Source organism: Leptopilina heterotoma, unplaced genomic scaffold (genome assembly GCF_015476425.1).
Source record: "Leptopilina heterotoma isolate Lh14 unplaced genomic scaffold, ASM1547642v1 Lhet_78, whole genome shotgun sequence".
In the NCBI taxonomy this organism is placed as follows: Eukaryota; Metazoa; Arthropoda; class Insecta; order Hymenoptera; family Figitidae; genus Leptopilina; species Leptopilina heterotoma.
The window spans coordinates 258471-279233 of NW_025111179.1; the positions used below are offsets into that span (position 1 = coordinate 258471).

General features: G+C 26.5%; 1 protein-coding gene across 1 annotated transcript in view; it reads right to left on the reverse strand.

Moving 5' to 3' along the window:
• Positions 1-2229: 2229 nt before the first annotated feature.
• Positions 2230-20763, reverse strand: part of LOC122510927 (collagen alpha-1(XII) chain-like) — a 38437-nt gene continuing 19903 nt past the window's right edge. The window contains exons 2-9 of the mRNA XM_043625891.1: positions 20018-20061; positions 19570-19650; positions 19253-19438; positions 18204-18369; positions 16353-16451; positions 10492-10650; positions 2574-2645; positions 2230-2432 (exon numbers count right to left, since the gene is read on the reverse strand). Coding sequence (XP_043481826.1) covers positions 2326-2432; positions 2574-2645; positions 10492-10650; positions 16353-16451; positions 18204-18369; positions 19253-19321 — 672 coding nt within the window. The 5' untranslated portion in view covers positions 19322-19438; positions 19570-19650; positions 20018-20061 and the 3' untranslated portion in view covers positions 2230-2325. The remainder of the gene's footprint in view (positions 2433-2573; positions 2646-10491; positions 10651-16352; positions 16452-18203; positions 18370-19252; positions 19439-19569; positions 19651-20017; positions 20062-20763) is intronic.

Sequence of the window (20763 nt, forward strand, 5' to 3'; positions counted from 1 at the left end):
AATGTTGTATATAAGTTTGACTGTAAAGATTGTCCTGCAACATATATAGGTGAAACAAAACGATCATTGTTAACTCGCATAAATGAACATAAAAAAGTAAATAATAACTCTGTGGTCTACCGCCATCGAATTAATTGTAATCATGACTTCGATTGGGAAAATGCCAAAGTTTTGGACAATGAACCAAATTTTGTAAAACGACGAATATCTGAAATGATCCATATAAAAACAAATCATTCCACTATTAATAGAAAGGAAGATATTTTCACTCTAAACAGAACTTTTTTTCCTCTTCTCAGACGTTTAGACTCTTGTCTATAATGACACAACTTGCTCCTCTATGATAAAACTGTGTTTACATTTAGTTCATTGACTTTTTCTTTATCTTGATTCTTTTGACTTTCTCGAAATAGCAAATTTTAATTTATTTCAGTTGACACTGAACTAGTGTGCTGAAATGTCTTCCTTTCATATGAATAAACTTTTCATTTTTAATTCACATGTGGAAATTTTTATAAAAAAATATTTTTTCTCAATGAAATCTTTTTTATATTGACGAGTTAGAACGCGATTTTTATGTTTTAACGAATCTGATAGGATGTTCTTAAACATATTTTAGTATTGTGTATAGTGTTGTTTTAAACCTTTATAAATATTGAAGTGTTTTTCTGTTTAAATAAATTTAGCCTGATGAGGTTGGCAAACCTTAGCCAACGAAACGTCGCAATTTTGACGATACATTGAATTTTTTTAATTCTTCACCTTCCCATGATCATTTATTTTACTACTAACAAACCAAAAGGTTACTAAACCAACACTAAAATTGCAATTTTGCGACAGCCAATTCTCCCACAAAAAATAACATTTTTACACTTTCTTTACGAAAATGGAAAATTAGAGTATCAAAGTGTATAATGGAGCATTTTTTCGCTGTTCCCATTTACGTAAATAAATATAAATTCACATTTTCTTTATGAAAATGACGAACTAAAGTATCGAATTTGGTTACTACACCTTGCATAGCTGAAAAAATGAGAAAACCACTGAGTTTTAGTCAAAAACAAAATGTGCCTTTTTGCATGGTGATGTCATTGCGACCTTGGTACGGTCTGCGCTTGCGCAGAGAGCAGCAGAGTTCACGTCGCGAAAAATAAACTGTTTGAGTATATCAACCGCACGGATGATGAAGAAGTTCCATGTCAGCGATTGGACCTTCAACATGTGGAAGGGTAAATTTTTCCCTTTCCTCCTTGAAATTACAAGAGAAAGGGTAAAAACTTCTTCATCGTCCGTGCGGTTGATATAGTCAAACAGTTTAATTTTTCGCGACGTGAACTCTGTTGCTCGCTGCGCGTGCGCAGACCGTACCAAGGTCGCAATGACATCACCATGCAAAAAGGCACATTTTGCTTTTGACGCTTTTGACTAAAACTCAGTGGTTTTCTAATTTTTCTCAGCTATGCAAGGCGTAGTAACAAAATACAATACGCCAGTTCACCATTTTCATAAAGAAAAAAAATCATTATTCGCAAAAGTGCAGTTCGGTAAAATGACATTTCGGAAAAATGACATCTGGGGAATAATCATGCGTCCCATATAAAGATAGAGTTTTAAAAATCAATAGTGGATCAATATCTGAGTTCAATTTTGTTGCAGTTCAAAATGATTCAATGTTCGAAATGAGTCACTTTCCCAGTTTATTTTGAGTTCAGTTTTTTTGATGTATATATAATTGAGTAACAAATTCTTTATAATAATAAGAATTTTTAAATTTTCAGAACTAACATAAGGGCCTACTTGGTGGAAAAGTAGGATTAATTTTTAATACATTAATTGAAATACTATAGAAACGCAGAAAGTACTGCAAATTGACAAATACTGTTCTGTAAATCTGGATTAGTTAAAAAATAGTATTTGATAGAAAAAGTCATTTACTGATTCAAATAGTACACACTAAAAAAAGTTTTACTTTCAGCCTGTTTTCGAGGCTGAATTTAAGGTGTAAACGAAGTCAGCTCCATTAAACAAGGACAGACTTATGTGAAATACATGGGCTGAATTTAAGGTGTAAATGGATTCAGACTTTTTTCTCCTGTGTAATATTTTCCTGATGAAATAGTTAATAGTAACTAATTATTAGTTTTTTCCAGTCAAATTAAATTCCCGATTGGTAGACACCTCTTCAAATATATTAGTAGAAACTAAAACCCGTCGAAGACGGGTACGACAGCTAGTTTATAAATAAAAGCAATTCAAATACAAATGTTTTGAAATTATAAATTTCAAGATAAATTTTTGTATAACACTTTGTAAAAATACAAATATTTACGGTCCCTTTTTATTGTAACTGAATTGAACGTTTGGATAATTGCAAAATTCACAAAATCCAGGGGGACCCATTATTCCTGGCTGTCCATGTGAACCCGGTTGACCTGGAAGGATAACAAAATTTGACTTTTTATTAAATTTTTTTTTCATTTTCTATTTTATTTAACACAATTTGCAATCAGATAGCAATTCGTTCTCGTAATTTTGCAGCAATTTTTCATGTCAAGATTGCATTGATGCTTTACCTGGTCTTCCAGGCTCCCCTTGATCACCAACTCTTCCAGTTGGTCCTGGCTTGCCATTAAGGCCTGGATTTCCTACAAAAGGAAATAAGAATTTGAATTCTACACGGCTCGAACCAGTGAAAGTATTTAAAAATACGGACATTACGGGCCAACTACAGTAGAACCTCGATTATCCGAGGTAATGTGGGGAAGAGGTACCTCGGATAATCGAAAACTCGGATAACACGGAACCAATGAAAATTTCAAAATTTTAAATTATTTTTCATGTGTTTAAAGTGTTAGAATAATATTAAATGACAAAAATGGACGAAATTTTAAATGCAATGATCACAAATAGTGGTTTTGTAAAATTTATTTTCCAAATTTAGTCGCTCGATCCGTTTTATCCGAGTTATTCCACATTATCCGAGCATGTTTAGTGCCTCGGATAATCCGGAATCTCGGATAATCGAGGCTCGGATAACCGAGGTTCTACTGTACTGAAAAAAATATAACGGGTCCGAGTCAAATAAGAGAACACTTTATACTTAAAACTATAAATTAAATTTTTTCATAATTATAAAACTTCATGTTTTATAATATAATTAAAGATAACTCAGTGATAAAATCATTATTTTATATTATAAGAATATTATTTATTACTATAACTCCTTCAAAATTATTTTTCATCATTTCAATTCAATTATTATTTCCAAGAATTTGTAACTAAAAATTCTTCATTAAATCAATTATTTTTAATAATTTTCGAAAAAGTTCTTTGGCAATTTTCAAATTCATTGGTTTACAATATTCACTTTTAAGAAATTTCAATTATTCGTAAATTCTCCAAATAAACATATACAATTACAAATTAAAAACTTTAAATAATATAGCAAAAAATTCAATTAAATTTTTTCAAAAAATTAATTTCAAAATTCAATTATTTATAAAAATTCACGCTTAATTGCTTTTAATATTTAATTATTATCTAAAATTTTAATTAATTCATTTTTAAATCAATTTTGATTAAAAACGAATTTTAATAAACTTTTTAAGGACAATTTCATTTTTCGAGAAATTGGATTAAATATTGTGTTAAAAGTAATTGAAATTCTACGATGAGTTTTATTATTTTTAAAAATAATTGAATCCCTAAGAAGAATTTTATTATTTTTGAACAATATTTAATTTTTGTGATGAATATTATTACTTTGAAAATAATTGAATTTCTGCAATAACTAATTTGTAACTTTTCCAAAATTAAATTTTTTTCGTGTTTTTAACTAAAATTCTTCTCTAAATCAATTACTAGCAACAATTCTAACGTCTTTCTGCCTTTTTAAACTAAAATTAGCAATTCTAAAAATAATAGAATTTAGAAATTTTCCAATTTTAATTTTCGTTGAAAACACGAGAGAGAGAGAGAGAGAGAGAGAGAGAGAGAGAGAGAGAGAGAGAGAGAGAGAGAGAGAGAGAGAGAGAGAGAGAGAGAGAGAGAGAGAGAGAGAGAGAGAGAGAGAGAGAGAGAGAGAGAGAGAGAGAGAGAGAGAGAGAGAGAGAGGCGAGAGAGAGAGAGAGAGAGAGAAGAGAGAAGAGAGAGAGAGAGAGAGAGAGAGAGAGAGAGAGAGAGAGAGAGAGAGAGAGAGAGAGAGAGAGAGAGAGAGAGAGAGAGAGAGAGAGAGAGAGAGAGAGAGAGAGAGAGGAGAGAGAGAGAGAGAGAGAGAGAGAGAGAGAGAGAGAGAGAGAGAGAGAGAGAGAGAGAGAGAGAGAGAGAGAGAGAGAGAGAGAGAGAGAGAGAGAGAGAGAGAGAGAGAGAGAGAGAGAGAGAGAGAGAGAGAGACATAAAAATCATTTAACATAAATTTCTTTTGACATAAAATTCATTTAATGTAAATTTTATTTGTTATAAAATTCATTTGACATCAATTTCATTTGGCATACGTGTCATTCAACGTAATTCTCATTTGACATAAATATCATTAGACATAAAATTAGCTTGACATAAATTTCATTTGACGTGAATATCATTTAACATAATTATTATTTAACGTAAAATTAAATTTATATAAATTTCATTTAGCATAAAGTCCATTTAATATAATTCTCATTTGGCATAAAATTTACTTGACATAAATTTCATTTGGTATAAATCCCATTTAACATAATTTTCATTTGACATAAAGTTCATTTGACATAAAAGACATTTAACACAATTCTCATTTGTCATAAAAGTCATTCAACAACATTCTCATTTGACATAAAAATCAGTTTACACAAATTACATTTTACATAACAATATCGGCGCGAATTTTAAAAGTAACCAATTAGATATTATCAACTACATTGTGATTCGCCAATTTTGAAATTCGCGTCTATATTTCCATGTGAAATGATCTATACGTAAAATAAAATCTATGACAACTGAATTTTATGTCAAATGAGAATTTTGTGTAATGAGTTATCCGTCAAATGAAATGTATATCAAGTGAACTTTATGTCAAATGAAAATTATGTTAAATGGGATTTATACCAAATGAAATTTATGTCATCTAAATTTTATGCCAAATGAGAATTATGTTAAATGCAATTTGTGCTAATTGAAATTTATATAAATTTAATTTTACGTTAAACAATAATTATGTTAAATGATATTCACGTCAAATGAAATTTATGTCAAGCTAATTTTATGTCTAATGATATTTATGTCAAATGAGAATTACGTTAAATGACATTTATGCCAAATGAAATTGATGTCAAATGAATTTTATAACAAATAAAATTTATGTTAAATGAATTTTATGTCAAAAGAAATTTATGTTAAATGATTTTTATGTCAATAGAAATTTATGTTACATAAGTTTTACGTCAAATGGGAATTAAGTTATCTGAGTTTTATGTAACATAATATTTCTGTTTAATGAATTTTATGGCAAATGATATTTATGTTAAATGGTTTTCGTCTACAATGAAATTTATGTAAAATAATGTGCATATTATGTGAATTTTAAGTTAAGTAGTTTTATATTAAATAACTATTCGGTCAAAAAAGATTTCGGGAATAAGCAGGCGTCTCACATTCTGTTGATTAGTCATTCAAAAAAAAAAATGTTTTTGACAATTATTCTTTCGATTAAGGGTAAGTCCAAGGTGTGAAATGTAAACAAACCAAAAGGTAAACAAACCAAACACAAAAATCGCACTTTTGGAACAGCCATTTCTCTTACAAAAATTAACATTTTTACACTTTCTCTACAATAATGGAAAATTAGAGTTTCAAAGTGTCCAAAAATATCATTTTTGTCGTACCTGCACGGAAAGTATGTCATTTCGGGCACTTAAGGCGGGCGCAAAGTAACACATTACGCCCGGGAGTGGGGGAAGCGGGCGGAAAAGTATTTTGCGCCCGCTTGTATGACGTCAGCGGGCGGAAAAGTATTTTGCGCCCGCTTGTTAATTATTCGATTTTCTTCATTAAAATGCGACATTTTTGACTTTCTTTTTATGTTGACTATAGAACTGCAAACATTTTCAACTTGTTTTATTTTGTCTATAAAAATTTGCAATTTTTTTTTATTTTCTCTAAAAAAAATAATGAGACATTTGGTTTTGTTCCCATTTCGTTTATCAAAATTGTCAATTTTAAAAGTTCTTGTTTCAGTTTTGTTCAATTATTAATTACTACGTTCTAAATAAATACTATGTTTCCAGAATACATTGTTTTTTATTTCTATTTTAAAACTTCTATCATTATAGACTTCATTCGATATAATGTTTATATAGAGCTTAATTTTTAACTTATATGAGCGTTTAATCGTGCGTGCCCTCAATGCCATACTTTCCATGCAGTTAGGACAAAAAATTATGTTCGCATCATGGGCGCAAAGGTGATTACGACTTTGGCAAAATCACCTATTTTGCGCCCTTGTTACGAAAATAACTATTTTGGCATTTTTTCGCGTTCCCATTAGCGTAAATAAATATAAATTCACATTTTCTTTATGGAAATGGCGAACTAAAGTATCGAATTTGGTTACTAAACTTTGAATAACTGAAAAAATGAGAAAACCACTGAGTTTTAGTCAAAAACAAAATGTGCCTTTTTGCATGATGATGTCATTGCGACCTTGGTACGGTCTGCGCACGCGCAGCGAGCAACAGAGTTCACGTCGCGAAAAATTAAACTGTTTGACTTTATCAACCGCACGGACGATGAAGAAGTTTTTACCCATTTCTCTTGTAATTTCAAGGAGGAAAGGGAAAAATTTACCCTTCCACATGTTGAAGGTCCAATCGCTGACATATAACTTCTTCATCATCCGTGCAGTTGATATACTCAAACAGTTTATTTTTCGCGACGCGTCAAAAATGCTGTTTTACAGGTCATTTTAATTAGTTATTTTACTAATTGCTTTTTATTGCTCATAGTCAAAAACAATTTTATTGGAAACTTTGATACTGTAATTTTCCATTTTCGTAAAGAAAGTGTAAAAGTGTTATTTTTTGTAGGAGAATTGGCTGTCTCAAAATTGCAATTTTAGTGTTGGTTTAGTAACCTTTTGGTTTGTTTACATTTCACAACTTGGACATTTAATTCTTATATTAGATAAAAAGAATTTCGATAAAATAAAGATATGGAAAATAAAAATTGGAGACTTTTCATGCGCCTCCATCAATCGATTCGTTTTCTTGTCATAAATGTAATTTTGAGAATAATTAATAAAAATATTAACAAATAAAAAAATTATTTTAAAAAATAAAAAAAAAAATTTTCTGAATTTTAAAAAAATTGTATAAAAAAAAATTTGTAGATATTTTCGAAAACCCTTGTGTCAGACTTTAGGTATTAATGACTGCAATAAACCTGCAAAATTTCAGGACAATCCATCAAAATTTGTCTGAGATAATTTGTACACAATTTTTTTGAGACATACACACACATACATACACACACATACATACACATACATCTGGACATTTGCTGAGAATTGAATATACATTTGTTCTAAATGAAAATGAGTCCATATATAACCTTCTTTTGAAAAAATTGAAAATTGCCACGAATGCAAAGCTTCCTCGTGAGGAAGTAAAAATAAAAAAAGTTTAAAGAAAATATTAGGAAAAAATAATTGAAAAGTTTAAGGAAAATTATACGAAAAATAGTGGAAAAATTTAAAGAAAATGTTAAGAAAAATTTTTAGGAAAATATTCAGTAAAAATTTAAGGGGGGAAACCACATTAGACGTCTTAAAAAGTCGATTTTTTCTTTTTTGCATAAATTGTTAGTTAAGGTGTTCAAAAATAGGCTGCAAAAGTTTTAAGAGCAAAATTCGACGTCCTCGCTGTACTGGTGATGAACGGAGCGCGCTCCAAGTTACCGTAGATTAGTATAATAGGCGTAGCACTTTTGAGACTAAGGAGAGCAGAAAGGGACGAAAAGAGGAATTATTAGACTTTCATGCTACTTATGAAGCAGATAAAGGGATATGTATAGTGCTGGAATAGCCGATTAAAGTGTAAGCACTTTAAAAAAATTCTTTTGTATAAATATCAATTTTTTGATACTTTTTTTCAAATATGCGTTTTTCTCAAAACAGGATTTTTGAAATTGCCGTGCAGTGTAGCTCAAAAAGTTATTGACCGTTTTTAAAATGAAAAATTGGAAATTGTTCGTTATTAAATTTATTGTTAAGTGAACCAAACTTGAAAAGAAAAAAAATTTTAGTACCTTTTTTTAAATAAAAAAGTTGCAAAAAAGTAGGCAAAAAATCGAATATTTTTTTCAAAGTAGTGTCATTTTTTCAATTTTCAATATTTTCACTTAAAAGTTGGTTCACTTAATAATAAAATATTTATAAAATGTGAATAAACTTGATTTTTTGCTTTCGGACAAAATTTGTGAGCTCAGGACTGCACGGCAGTTATGAACTCCGGCGGAGCAGCTCTATATGTAATAGCTCCCAATTTGAAAGATTTTTGATATAAACGCTTAAAAAAAATATGAGTTACACTTAAATATATGTGAAACATGGTGGAAATGTTTTATACGCTAAAAAACAGCGTTTTAATGTGGTTTCCCCCCTTAAGGGAAATGTATTCTAGAAAATAATAATTAAATTAAGATGATGAAAATAATTTTGATGAAGTAACATAGTAACAATATTCTTATATAATATAAAATAATGATTTTATTACTTGGTTATCTTTAATTTATTATAAAACATGAAGAAATCGATCACTCCGAGTCTTCGACCCGAAGCAATCGATATCTTCATGTTTTATAACAATACTTTTAAAAGTTGTTTAATTTAAAAAAGGTTTGAATTTGAAATTTTTGAATATCTTAATTCCTGTGGAAAATCCTGTTACAAAAATTAGATTAAAAATAGGAATTGTGCAATTATTTTTCTTCTTTTTCTAAAACAAAATAATAATTTTCTTTAAAAAATTGTGATTCAAAAAGAAAATAGTGGAAAATAAATAAATTTTTTATTTTTTAATCACAGTTGTTTAACAATTATTTTCTAATTTTGTTTATAGAAGTAAAGAACAAAAATTTGCATAATTTCAATTTGACAAAACATATTTAACAAAATTTTAGTCTTTTAATGAAAAGAAGTGAAAAATATTTAGTTAAAATATACTTAATTTTTAATAAGTTTTGAAAAAGTTTTTTGAGTATTTTCAAATTCATTTCTTTACAATTAAATTTTATAAAGTTTCAATTATTCGTCAATTCTTCAATTACATATATATTAGAAAATAAAAATTTCAAATAATATAAAAAAAATCCGCAATTAAACATTCTGAAAAAATTAATTCCACAGAATTGTTAGTTAAAAACATAAAAAATTTTGATTTTCAAATATTTTAATTTGAAACCTTTTCAAAATGCAATCATTTCTAAAAATTCACCCTGTAATGCTTTTAAAATTTAATTATTATGTGAAAGTTTTACTAAAATTTATTTTTAAATAAATTTTTATTAAAAAATTCTACTAGAATTAAATTATTTAAATACAAAAAACAATTTATTGAATAATTGCAAGTTTCTTAAAATTGAATTCTCCTAAAGTGCCAATTTTTTTATCAATAAATTTTAAAATGATTCAATTCTTTTGACGAATTTTAATAAAATTTTTAAGAATAATTACATTTTTCGATGAATTTAATTAAAATTTTGTTATTTATGAAAATAATTAAATTCCTAAAAAGAATTTTATTATTTATGAAAACAATTGAATTATTTAAAGAAGAAATCTATAAAAAAAATTTGTAATTAATTGAATTCCTGTGAAATTTTTCTTAATTTATGGAAATAATTAAATGTTTGCATTGAATTTTATTACAAATTTTTAAATAATTGAATTCTTTTGGAAAATTTGATGAAAATAGCAAATATTAAAAATCATTGAATTAAGGAAAATTTTTGAAAATAATTGAAATTTTGTCCAAGAATTTTATTAAAATTTGTGAAAATAATTGAATTTCGAAGAAAAGTTTTATTATTTCTAAAAATAATTGAATTCTTGCAAAGAATTTTATAAACTTTTTGAAACATAATTGAATTTCTGCAAAGAATTTTATTACTTTTGAAAATAATTAAATTTCTACAATCATTTGTAATTTTTCTAAAATTCTCCAAAATGATATCGTACAACTTACGAACTTTTTGTCCTTTTTCTTTCAAATTACCTACGGACTTTAAGGACCGTTCTTTAAAAAAAATGGACTTTTATGGACTTGAAGCAATTTTTACGGACCCTTACGGAATTTACGGACCTATATCTATTTAGTTCGAGCCCTGATTCTATTTTAATCATTTTGAGATAACCTCAAAAAACCCAAAGTTCGACCCCAAAGATTATGAGTTATGAATACATGTGAAAAAGTTTGAGATATTTTTTAAATAGAAATTAAAATTGTTTTCTTGTATTTTTACCTGAAGGTCCTTGAAGACCAATTGGACCTTGTATTGAAATTCCTTTATCCCCTTTTTCTCCTTTCTCACCCCTCTGGCCGTCTAAACCAGGCGATCCAGTAAAACCCTCTAAGCCAGGAGGACCCATTGGTCCTGGTTCGCCCTGTAAACCAGGATTGCCTGAAAAATAAGTTCTCATATTACCCTTCTGTTTTTGTCTCATTACTTGTGCCTAAATACCCTATTTATTGAATTTTGAAGTATATATTTTAAGAAAAATACAGAAATAACGATTCAAATGTATTAAAAGTATAGTAATTTCAAAAAAAGTTTCAGAATTTGTAGCAGCCTTACCACAAACATTTATATAAAATAAGAATGTGGAAACCTTGCGCGTAATATTGGAGAATTCCTCATTTAATATTTCTGGATAATGAATACCTTATATACTTTATATCTTTATAGAGCATAAATGTATTTTTACATTATTCTCTTAGAACTATGTAAAATTTATAAAAGATATTTTGTATATCTTCTGTATTATATATTATAAAATATGTACTTATTACCCACATTATGCGAGTCAGTATATAAAAACATAACATCCACATTAAATGTATCAGAAAAGTCATATTTAATATAAAGACAATCAATATCAAATAATATTGTACATGAGAATTAGAGTGAGACAGAGTTTATTTAATGTTGGGGTCTTAAGAATTGCAAAAGGACAAGTCAAGCCCCCTTAGTTATTATAAGTCTGAAACTCTCTGGCACTGAGAAACAAAGGGTTCATCCCCTTCACTAAATCGAACTTGGCAAGTTTCGCGAACTCTCTAATTTATAAAGAATAGTTAATTTATATATGTGTACATGATATATTCATATATATATGAATAAAAGATTTACAGATTTTTTAAGAAGTTATTGTTTATATCTGCACTTTTTATACTTTTGACTTCAATATTAGAAATCTTTTTATTCCGTTGTTGGTAATATATAATTATCAACCATTTAACAATTTTTTTTGTATATCCTACGAATTTTTTTAGTCCTAAGCTTGACTAATTAAACTGTTATTGTTATTACTGTTAAGAAAATATTTGTCAACAATCCTAAATAAATGGTCGCTCTTTTGAATGGCGTGGTCAGAATTTTCAAAAAATGATATTAAACCCCTTCTTTTTTTAAAAATACTAAAAAAGTCCAGTTTTTTTATGTAATTTTTTTTCTAAACAATTTAGCATCTAAACATACATCAGCATCAACAATAACACTTTCATGAAGTCAAAAAATAACGGCGACGACTGCAGGTTGAGACAAGTTGTGACACGCTGAGACGCGCAGTATGTGAAAATAGTGCCCTTGGACAAATACATTTTGAATCCCCAATTTGTCAATGTCAGTTTAATAATTGGCAAATAAAATAAATAAATAAACAATTGGAAAGTGACATCATTATTCATTTTAACTGAATTTTAAATTATTTAATTATCTAATAATTATTTAAATTATTGTAAACTAATTTTAAATTAATTTCTCTTGGGTCAAAAATCTCATGTTCAAAAAAAAATCAGTAATAAATTTTTTATTTAATTGAAAAAATAGTTTCTTAGGTATTATTTTGGATATTCCTATGAAAAAGCGAACATTTCTAATTATCATAAAAGCAAATTTTGTTAAAATAATGCAAGAAAATGTCCAATGTAATTCTTAATTTTAAGACATAATTTATTAAAGAGGACGAAAAATGAAATCGATTTGTTTTCTTTCTCGAAAAATTAATCAATTTTTAAAATGAAAATTTATTGTCTTTCAGTATTTTTTGAGATTTAAATAAAACTAGCAACATATACCTCACTCGCTAACGCTCGTTCGGTTGTATTTAAACTTATTAGTTCTTACTTATTTTTTTTTTTTTATTTGAACTAAGTAAATATTTACTGGACATAAATATTTTAATTTATGGTATCTATTAAATAGTTATTTGAACCAAATACAAATTACTTAAGTCAATTAAATAGAATAATTTAATTTAATAAATATTGCTTTAAATCAATTATAAAAATTACTTGATTAAATAATGCATAGTTTTTAATTAAAATAAACATTTATTTGCATCAATAAAATAATTTTTTTGAAATAACTAAACTTAGAAGGTTAGATTTTGAATGTTAGCCTGATTCTCTGAATAATTAGTAAGAAAAGAGCGAAGATACGTCCATTCTTTTCTTACTAATAGGATTTTCTGTAGGTAATGATCAGGGTGTTTTTTTGAAATTTTTACTGCACTATTCTTACGCATGTCACCGTCACCAATATTGTTACAATATATATTGTAACAATATTGTTACAACAAAGTCTAGACTTTGGGTTTTTGCAAGTCTAGACAATATAGTTGTATAATAATATAAATTTTTCTTTCTAAACCAGAATTTGAACATTTACAAAATTAAAACCTTATAGTGGTTAGAAAATGTAAAAAATTATTAATATTTATAAAAATATAAATTATTTTATTTAAAATCATTGTGTAATAAGACAAAAATTATGAAGTGACATTTACAAAAAATGTCATTGTACATTATACGAAATGTTATTTTTACGTATTCTCTTACTAAACCTTTCATTTTCGTCCGCTATCCTGGATTCGCCATTTTGTATTTTTAAAAAGTGACTTTGGATTCATAATCAGTGGAATTTTACTGAAAATCAGTTGAAAAGTACTAAAATATCAGTCATTCTTCACTGATTATTATTTTATTGTGATTTATTTATTAATATTGTAAATTTCTGTCAAACAAATAATTTTACTAAAAGTCAGTTGAAAATTACACTTACAGTAGTGTTTCATTCGAGCAACACGATCCGAGAAACGAACAAAAAACGATTTTCTTTTTGTTTTGATAACCAAGCTGTCATGTTCGCTCGTCTTATTGAAGTAAATTTTCATAAATGTTTATTTACATTATTCGAAGATAATTAAATCTTAAAAAATTACTATAAAAAAATTCTAATAATATTAGTTTTTAAAAATATTATAATGTTATTTTTCGAAAATAATTGAATTTCTTAAAATAATTCTTATATCCTAATTTACCTTTAAAAATTTTTTTTTAATTTTTGGTAATTCAATTATTTTCAAAATTTGCAATTAAAATTCTTCAAAAAATTGTAACAAAATACTTGAAATAAATTAATTATTTTCAATTAAATTTTGCACAATTTCAACTATTCAAAAAGGTTTCTATTGTAGACATATTTGAAAAATTTAATTGTGTTAAAAAATTATTCAAAGAAATCTAAGTATACTTATTTTTAATTATCTATAACTTAATCTATTGAATTTAGAAAAATTACATCAAGAGGACAAAACTTTGTTCTTTCGTCTACTTTTGAATAATGTTTAGAAAACTAAATTTTTATTAATGTTTATTAAAAAATTATTTTATACCTAAAAATGTTAAATTTTTTTAATTTAGGCATGATTACAATCACAGGCACACAAAAAAAAAGTTGTCTGTTCATTGAACAAGACCTACATTAGAGTGGTCGTTAATTTGCGAAATTTTGAATTTCTTTCATTCCACCCCCTAATTCGCTTCCAAATGTGATAAAAATGAGCTACGCGAAAGAAGAGCTCATTTAATTAATATTAACCCGTGCCTGTAGAGGGTTAAAGTTTAAATGGGGTTTAACATAGGTTTAGTGCATTTATTCAGACTTTATATTCTAACTTTTGTTTTTATTGATTTTTTTGTTTACAACTCTGCATATTTACAGTTTAGGATGTGCTAAAACCGAATATGTAGCCAAAAATAAGTTTTGACAGGTGACAGCTGTCAAAAATGCTGTCAAACTTTTGACAAGGAGTATTTAAGTATTTTATTTAATTATTTTACATTCATTTAAATAAGTTTAAGTATTTTCTAGACAATTGAGATCAAACTAAGTGGCAACATGTCTTTTTGACAGTTGACAGCTGTCAAAAAATGTCAAACTTACAAAATTTTAGTTTTTTTTAGAAATTTTACCTTTCTTTTTTCAAATAAAATTATTCTTTAGACTACTGAGATCAAACCGAATAACGGAATATCATTTCAACAGATGACAGCTTAAATAATATATGGATTTTTCGAAAATCTGTGTAAAAAATCAAAATTAATAATTTCCCCGACTTCGATCTTTTAAAATTTTTTAAAAGGCTTCTAACATTAAAATAAATAATTAGCAAAGAAAAAATTGTCATTGAATAAACGTAGGTAACTTCAGTTTCATAAAATGTTATTAAAATGCTTTTTAAAATACTGGTTTAATAATTGTGAAAAATTCTAAACTTAACTAAATTTTTAAATTTAAAAAGATTTGCTCCTCATCTTTCTTCGGAGCGTATCTCAAATAACCTTACAAATTTTAACTTAATTTTTTGTTAATAATGAAATTAAAAATTAATAACTTATTTTGTTAACAATTTACTTAAAGGATTTTATACTTTTTGTCGTAATTAGCTAAAAACATACCAAAACAATTTTATTTCTGGTTTGGAATTTTTTAAGAAATGGTCTGGAAAACCTGGAAAAGTCATGGAATTTTAAAATCGATGTCTTGTGGCAACCCTGAAATAAATAAGTAAATACACAAGTAAATAAATAAGTTCCATTACAACACAGACAGCGCAGCATTAGCGAGTGAGGTATTTACGTATATTTAAAAAAATTTCAACAGACACTACGTGCATCAACGAACCTTAAAAAATTCAACAATTTATATTATCAATCGTTTATTAAATCTATACATATATGTGATTTGTGTATATGTAGGAGTTTATATCTGCATATGAGCAGTATACATGTGTATGTAATTTATGAACATGTGTGAGTATACATGTACATGTGATTAGTGTATATGTGTGAGTATACATGTGTGGGTGTTATGCGCGCATGCTTGATATTCATAGAACACTACTGCGCATGCCTGATATTCATAGAACACTACTGCGCATTCCTCACATTGATAGAACACTACTGCGCATGCCTGACATTCATAGAACAATAGTGCGCATGCCTGACATTGATAGAACACTACTGCGCATGCCTGATATTCATAGAACACTACTGCGCATGCCTGATATTTAAAGAACACTACTGCGCATGCGTAATATTGACAGAACACTACTGCGCATGCGTAATATTGACAGAACACTACTGCGCATGCCTAATATTGACAGAACACTACTGCGCATGTGTAATATTGACAGAACACTACTGCGCATGCGTAACATTGACAGAACACTACTGCGCATGTGTGACATTGACAGAACACTACTGCGCATGCGTAACATTGACAGAACACTACTGCGCATGCGTAACATTGACAGAACACTACTGCGCATGCGTAACATTGACAGAACACTACTGCGCATGCGTAACATTGACAGAACACTACTGCGCATGCGTAACATTGACAGAACACTACTGCGCATGCGTGACATTGTGAATATGTATACATTTGTGTTAATATTATTTTTAAAAGATATACATATATATACGGCTAGGGTCGGTCGGTCGGTCGGTCGGTCGGTCGTTCTTCAACTTAATATAATAAGAGATTATAATGAAATTTTTCAAATGTTGAAAGTTGAAACTTATCCTACAAATATTTAGAAATTATTAAAATAATTGTTTATCTCGATCTAATGAGAAGTTTAAATAAATGGAAGAGTTTTAAAAAGTGAATATGGTCAAAAAGACCTAAAGCGTGCTTCGTGTTCAGAATCTTTTCATATTGATAAAGTTTGTAAATTTAGACTAAAATACTTATGAAAAGCATATGCGTCCATAAAGAATTTCATTTGCCTGGAAAGAAAAGAAAAATATTCTCACCTGGTGGTCCAGGGTGACCAGGAGGACCTCGTCTTCTTGGTCGATTTTCCACAAAATTCTGGGATGTTTGCATTAATTCCGTTAATTCTGATATTTTCTCTAAAATGTGCAAAATTAAATGAGGCATAATAAAGAATATTTTCTTTTAAATACATCGAAATTTTAAAAGATTTATTTTCATTATTAATTTTATAAATGTTAAATTGTATTAAAAATTATTTAAAAATGAAATATATTTATCGTTAATGCTTCCTTCACGAGGAAGCAAATTTTTTTGCTGATCGTAAAGAGGAAGCAAAATGTTCATGTAATGAACATCTGGATTTACAACTTGTTTATTATTATATTATTATCTACTAAAACGAGTTTAAAATTTTAACATATATTCTATTTATATACGCTCATTAGGTGATGAAAAAACCCCTTTAAATTTTTTATGAAAAAAAAATAAAAAATAGCGGATATTCAAGACTTTGAATTTTTTGGTACCATTTGTTTAAAAAATCTGTAACTTCTGTTCTAATAATCCGATTAAAATTTAAATCCGATTTAAATTTTCAAAATCGAAAATGATTGATAATATTTTATAATAAATATTATTAGAATTAAGAAAAAAAATTTTTGCATTATTGTTGAAGAATTTGGAAAATAAAAATCGCTATTACGAAAATATGGGGTTTTTAATTTTTTTATTTTTATACCAAATGAAGCCCAAAATATTGTCTTCTATATATAATATATGACCTGTAAGTTTCATTATGGGACCGTAAAAAGATTTGGAGAAAAAATATTAAGTTTAACTCCTACAAAATTATTTTCATCATTTTAATTCAATTATTATTTCCAAGAATTTGTAACTAAAATTCTTCTAAGTAAATTATTTTTATAATTAAAAAGTTCTCGTCATAATTTCAATTATTTTTAGAAATAATAAAATTTTTCTTCGAAATTCAATTACTTTCACAAATTTTAGTAAAATTCTAGGACAAAATATCAATTATTTTCAAAAATTTTCCTTAATTCAATAATGTTTAATATTTGCTATTTTGATCAAATTTTCCAAAAGAATTCAATTATTTAAAAAATTTTTAATAAAATTCAACGCAAACATTTAATTATTTCCATAAAATAATAAGAATTTCACAAGAATTCAATTATTTACAATTTTTTTATAGATTTCTTCCAAATAATTCAATTATTTTTATAAATAATAAAATTCTTTTTAGGAATTTAATTATATTCATAAATAATACAATTTTAATCAAATTCCTTGAAAAATGTATAATTATTCTTAAAAATTTTATTAAAATTCATCAAAAGAATTAAATTATTTAAAAATTTATTGATAAAATTCTTTAGGAGAATTCAATTTTAAGAAACATGCAATTATTCAATAAATTGTTTTTTTGTATTTAAATAATTGAATTCTAGTAGAATTTTCTAATAAAAACTTATTTAAAAATAAATTTTAGTAAAACTTTCACATAATAATTAAATTTTAAAAGCATTACAGGGTGAATTTTTAGAAATAATTGCATTTTGAAAAGGTTTCAAATTAAAATATTTGAAAATCTAAATTTTTTATGTTTTTAACTAACAATTCTGTGGAATTAATTTTTTTCAGAATGTTTAATTGCGAATTTTTTTTATATTATTTGAAATTTTTATTTTCTAATATGTATGTAATTGAAGAATTTACGAATAATTGAAATTTTGTAAAATTTAATTGTAAACAAATGAATTTTTATCGTTATTGAAGTTTCTGGTTAAATACGCTAATATTATTGTATGTTTAATATAAATTTATAAAAATGGGAAATTTTCAAAGTTTATAAATATTCATATTTTTACCTGAAAAAATTCGCAAACAGATGCTTTCAACTAATTCTACGTTCATGAAATTTTCAACTAATCCTGGTGGACCCTGCGGTCCATCTCTCCCCGGGGGGCCAGGAAGTCCACTTTTACCAGCAGCTCCTGGTTGTCCTATGGGTCCTTCCAGTCCTCTTTCTCCCTTCTAAATTGATTTCCATTTTTCTCATACATTAGAACCTTACAATTAATTAATTAAATTTTTCAGTAACTAACTTATTAATATATTAAATAAATTTTTTCTTCCATAATTTTATAATATAATAAATTTCTTATTAATTATTTTTATTACAAATTATTATTATAAAGTACCGGACAACCGGGAAATGACGCAGTGAATTTTTATCTTGACCGGGAATTTTGAAATTTTTTATTAAAAATAATTTTTTTCAAGTCTCTGATTATTTCGCGTTTAAATTCTTTCTATTTCTAACAATAATTGAAATAAAAACAACTTTTTAATACAATTCTTTAAAACAATAATTGCATTGTTTTGAATACAATTTTAATTAAATTCGTTGAAAAAATTTCACATCCGCAATTTAAAAATTTTGTTTGCAATAATATTATCACAAAACTTTTTCTCTAAATTTAAATTAGTTAAAATTTTAACTAATTAGAACAAATGTGATACGAAATTTCTAAAAATTAATTTTTAAATAATAAATAAAAGTTAATAAAAAAATTTTTGTTTTTCTTAGAAAATTAATTTTTAAAAAACCGATTATTACATTTGTTAAGACAATTTAAATTTAAGAATAATTACATTATTCGAGGAATTTAATTAAAATTGTATTATTTATGAAAATAATAATTTTATTTTTTTTTATTATTTTATGTTTTTTAAAATAAAAGAATATAAATTGTTATATTTTTTCTTAACATTACTCGGGGTGATCGATATTGTCAATAACTTTATTATTAAAATAATTAATGTTATTAAACAACATTTTAAATAAAAAAATTATTATATTATTATTTAAAAAATAAATCGTTTTAAAGAGTCATTTTTTTAAAGTATCACTTACCAGACCATAATGAGCGTCCATAGGGAAGGTTTCAAATTTATTATTAACGTCTGTAAATGCTTTTTTCATGCTTTTTTTATTTATGTGAGAATCATCTAAAGAATCGAACGAGTTTTTCTCCAACAAAGTAAATTGTCCGTCCGAGTGACAAAGAGGACAGGGTGGGCCTGGGGGACCAATTGGACCCTTAAAAATAAATTTTTTTGAAAATTAAGAAAAAGAAAAGAAAATCTTAACTCTAACAAAAATTAAATGGACAGAAAAATAAATTTTTCTTTTCTTTTATGGAGGGTGGCAAATTTTATAGTGTCTTTTACCTGAATTCCAATATCCCCTTTGGGTCCTTGTGCTCCTGTAATCCCGAATGGACCCACCGGGCCCTCAGGACCTGGATTACCCTACAAAGGAAGAAAAAAGTTTAATAAACTTTAATAGGGGTTTACATTGGTCAAAATGTCCAGATAATGTATGTTTTTTAATAACTTTTTTCCACAAAATAAATACATTTTTTTATTCGAACACATTGATATCTAAAAGTACACTAAAAATAAGTAATAAGTTATAAAATTTTTGTTGAAAAATATTTAAAAATTATTTTTAAAAATATACACTTTTTGGACGTTTTGACCCATGTAACCTCTTAATATACATAAATATAATTATACATAATCATTGTGGTAACATTGTTAAAAATTTTTAAAAAATTAAAATATAAATTTATTAAAAAAAAATTCCAAAAACTTGTACAAATCTTAATAACTATACCTTTTCTCCTTTTTGTCCTTGAATTCCTGGAGGTCCTTTAAATTCTATAATATTAAATAGGTTTTGAAAATTATTTTTTAAATTATTAAAAAATTAAAAAAATAAATTAAATTATAATAATTAAATATGTAGTAATTAAAATATAATAAACAATTTAATTTATTTATTATACACCGAAAAAAATCTCGATGGTATTATTAACTATGACTCTATAGTTAATCTTAACCTAGTAAAAGTAATAAGGATTCCTAATCATTATGGTTAGGATCGCTAGGTTGATTCAACAAATTCAAGCCTGACAAAAACAACTCTGCAAATCCTAGTCAAATTGACTAGGATTTTAGTAATTTTGCCTCCCTTGCGGATTGAGATCACTGTATTGTCACCGACTAAACGGTGATTTTACGGTGAAAAGTAAATAAAAACTGTAAAACATTAAAAAAAGACAAAGTAAAATAGAAAAATTGAAAGAGGACAATTTATTGAAGAAATTTGTATTAGCACTTTATTAATAAATATTCATTATTAATGTGAAAATAATATTTAAAGTTGAAGTCATCTCCGGTGATATTTTACACTGTCACGGTGATTTGAAAAATACTCGTGTAATTTCACTTTGTTCATACCTAAAAGTGTATAAAATTAACAGCCATTGATATATAGAACACATTTAAAACGAAAAATATCTAATTAACTTTGTAATTATAATAAAAATAAATGAAAAAAGTAAAAAGTTTGCTTTTGGG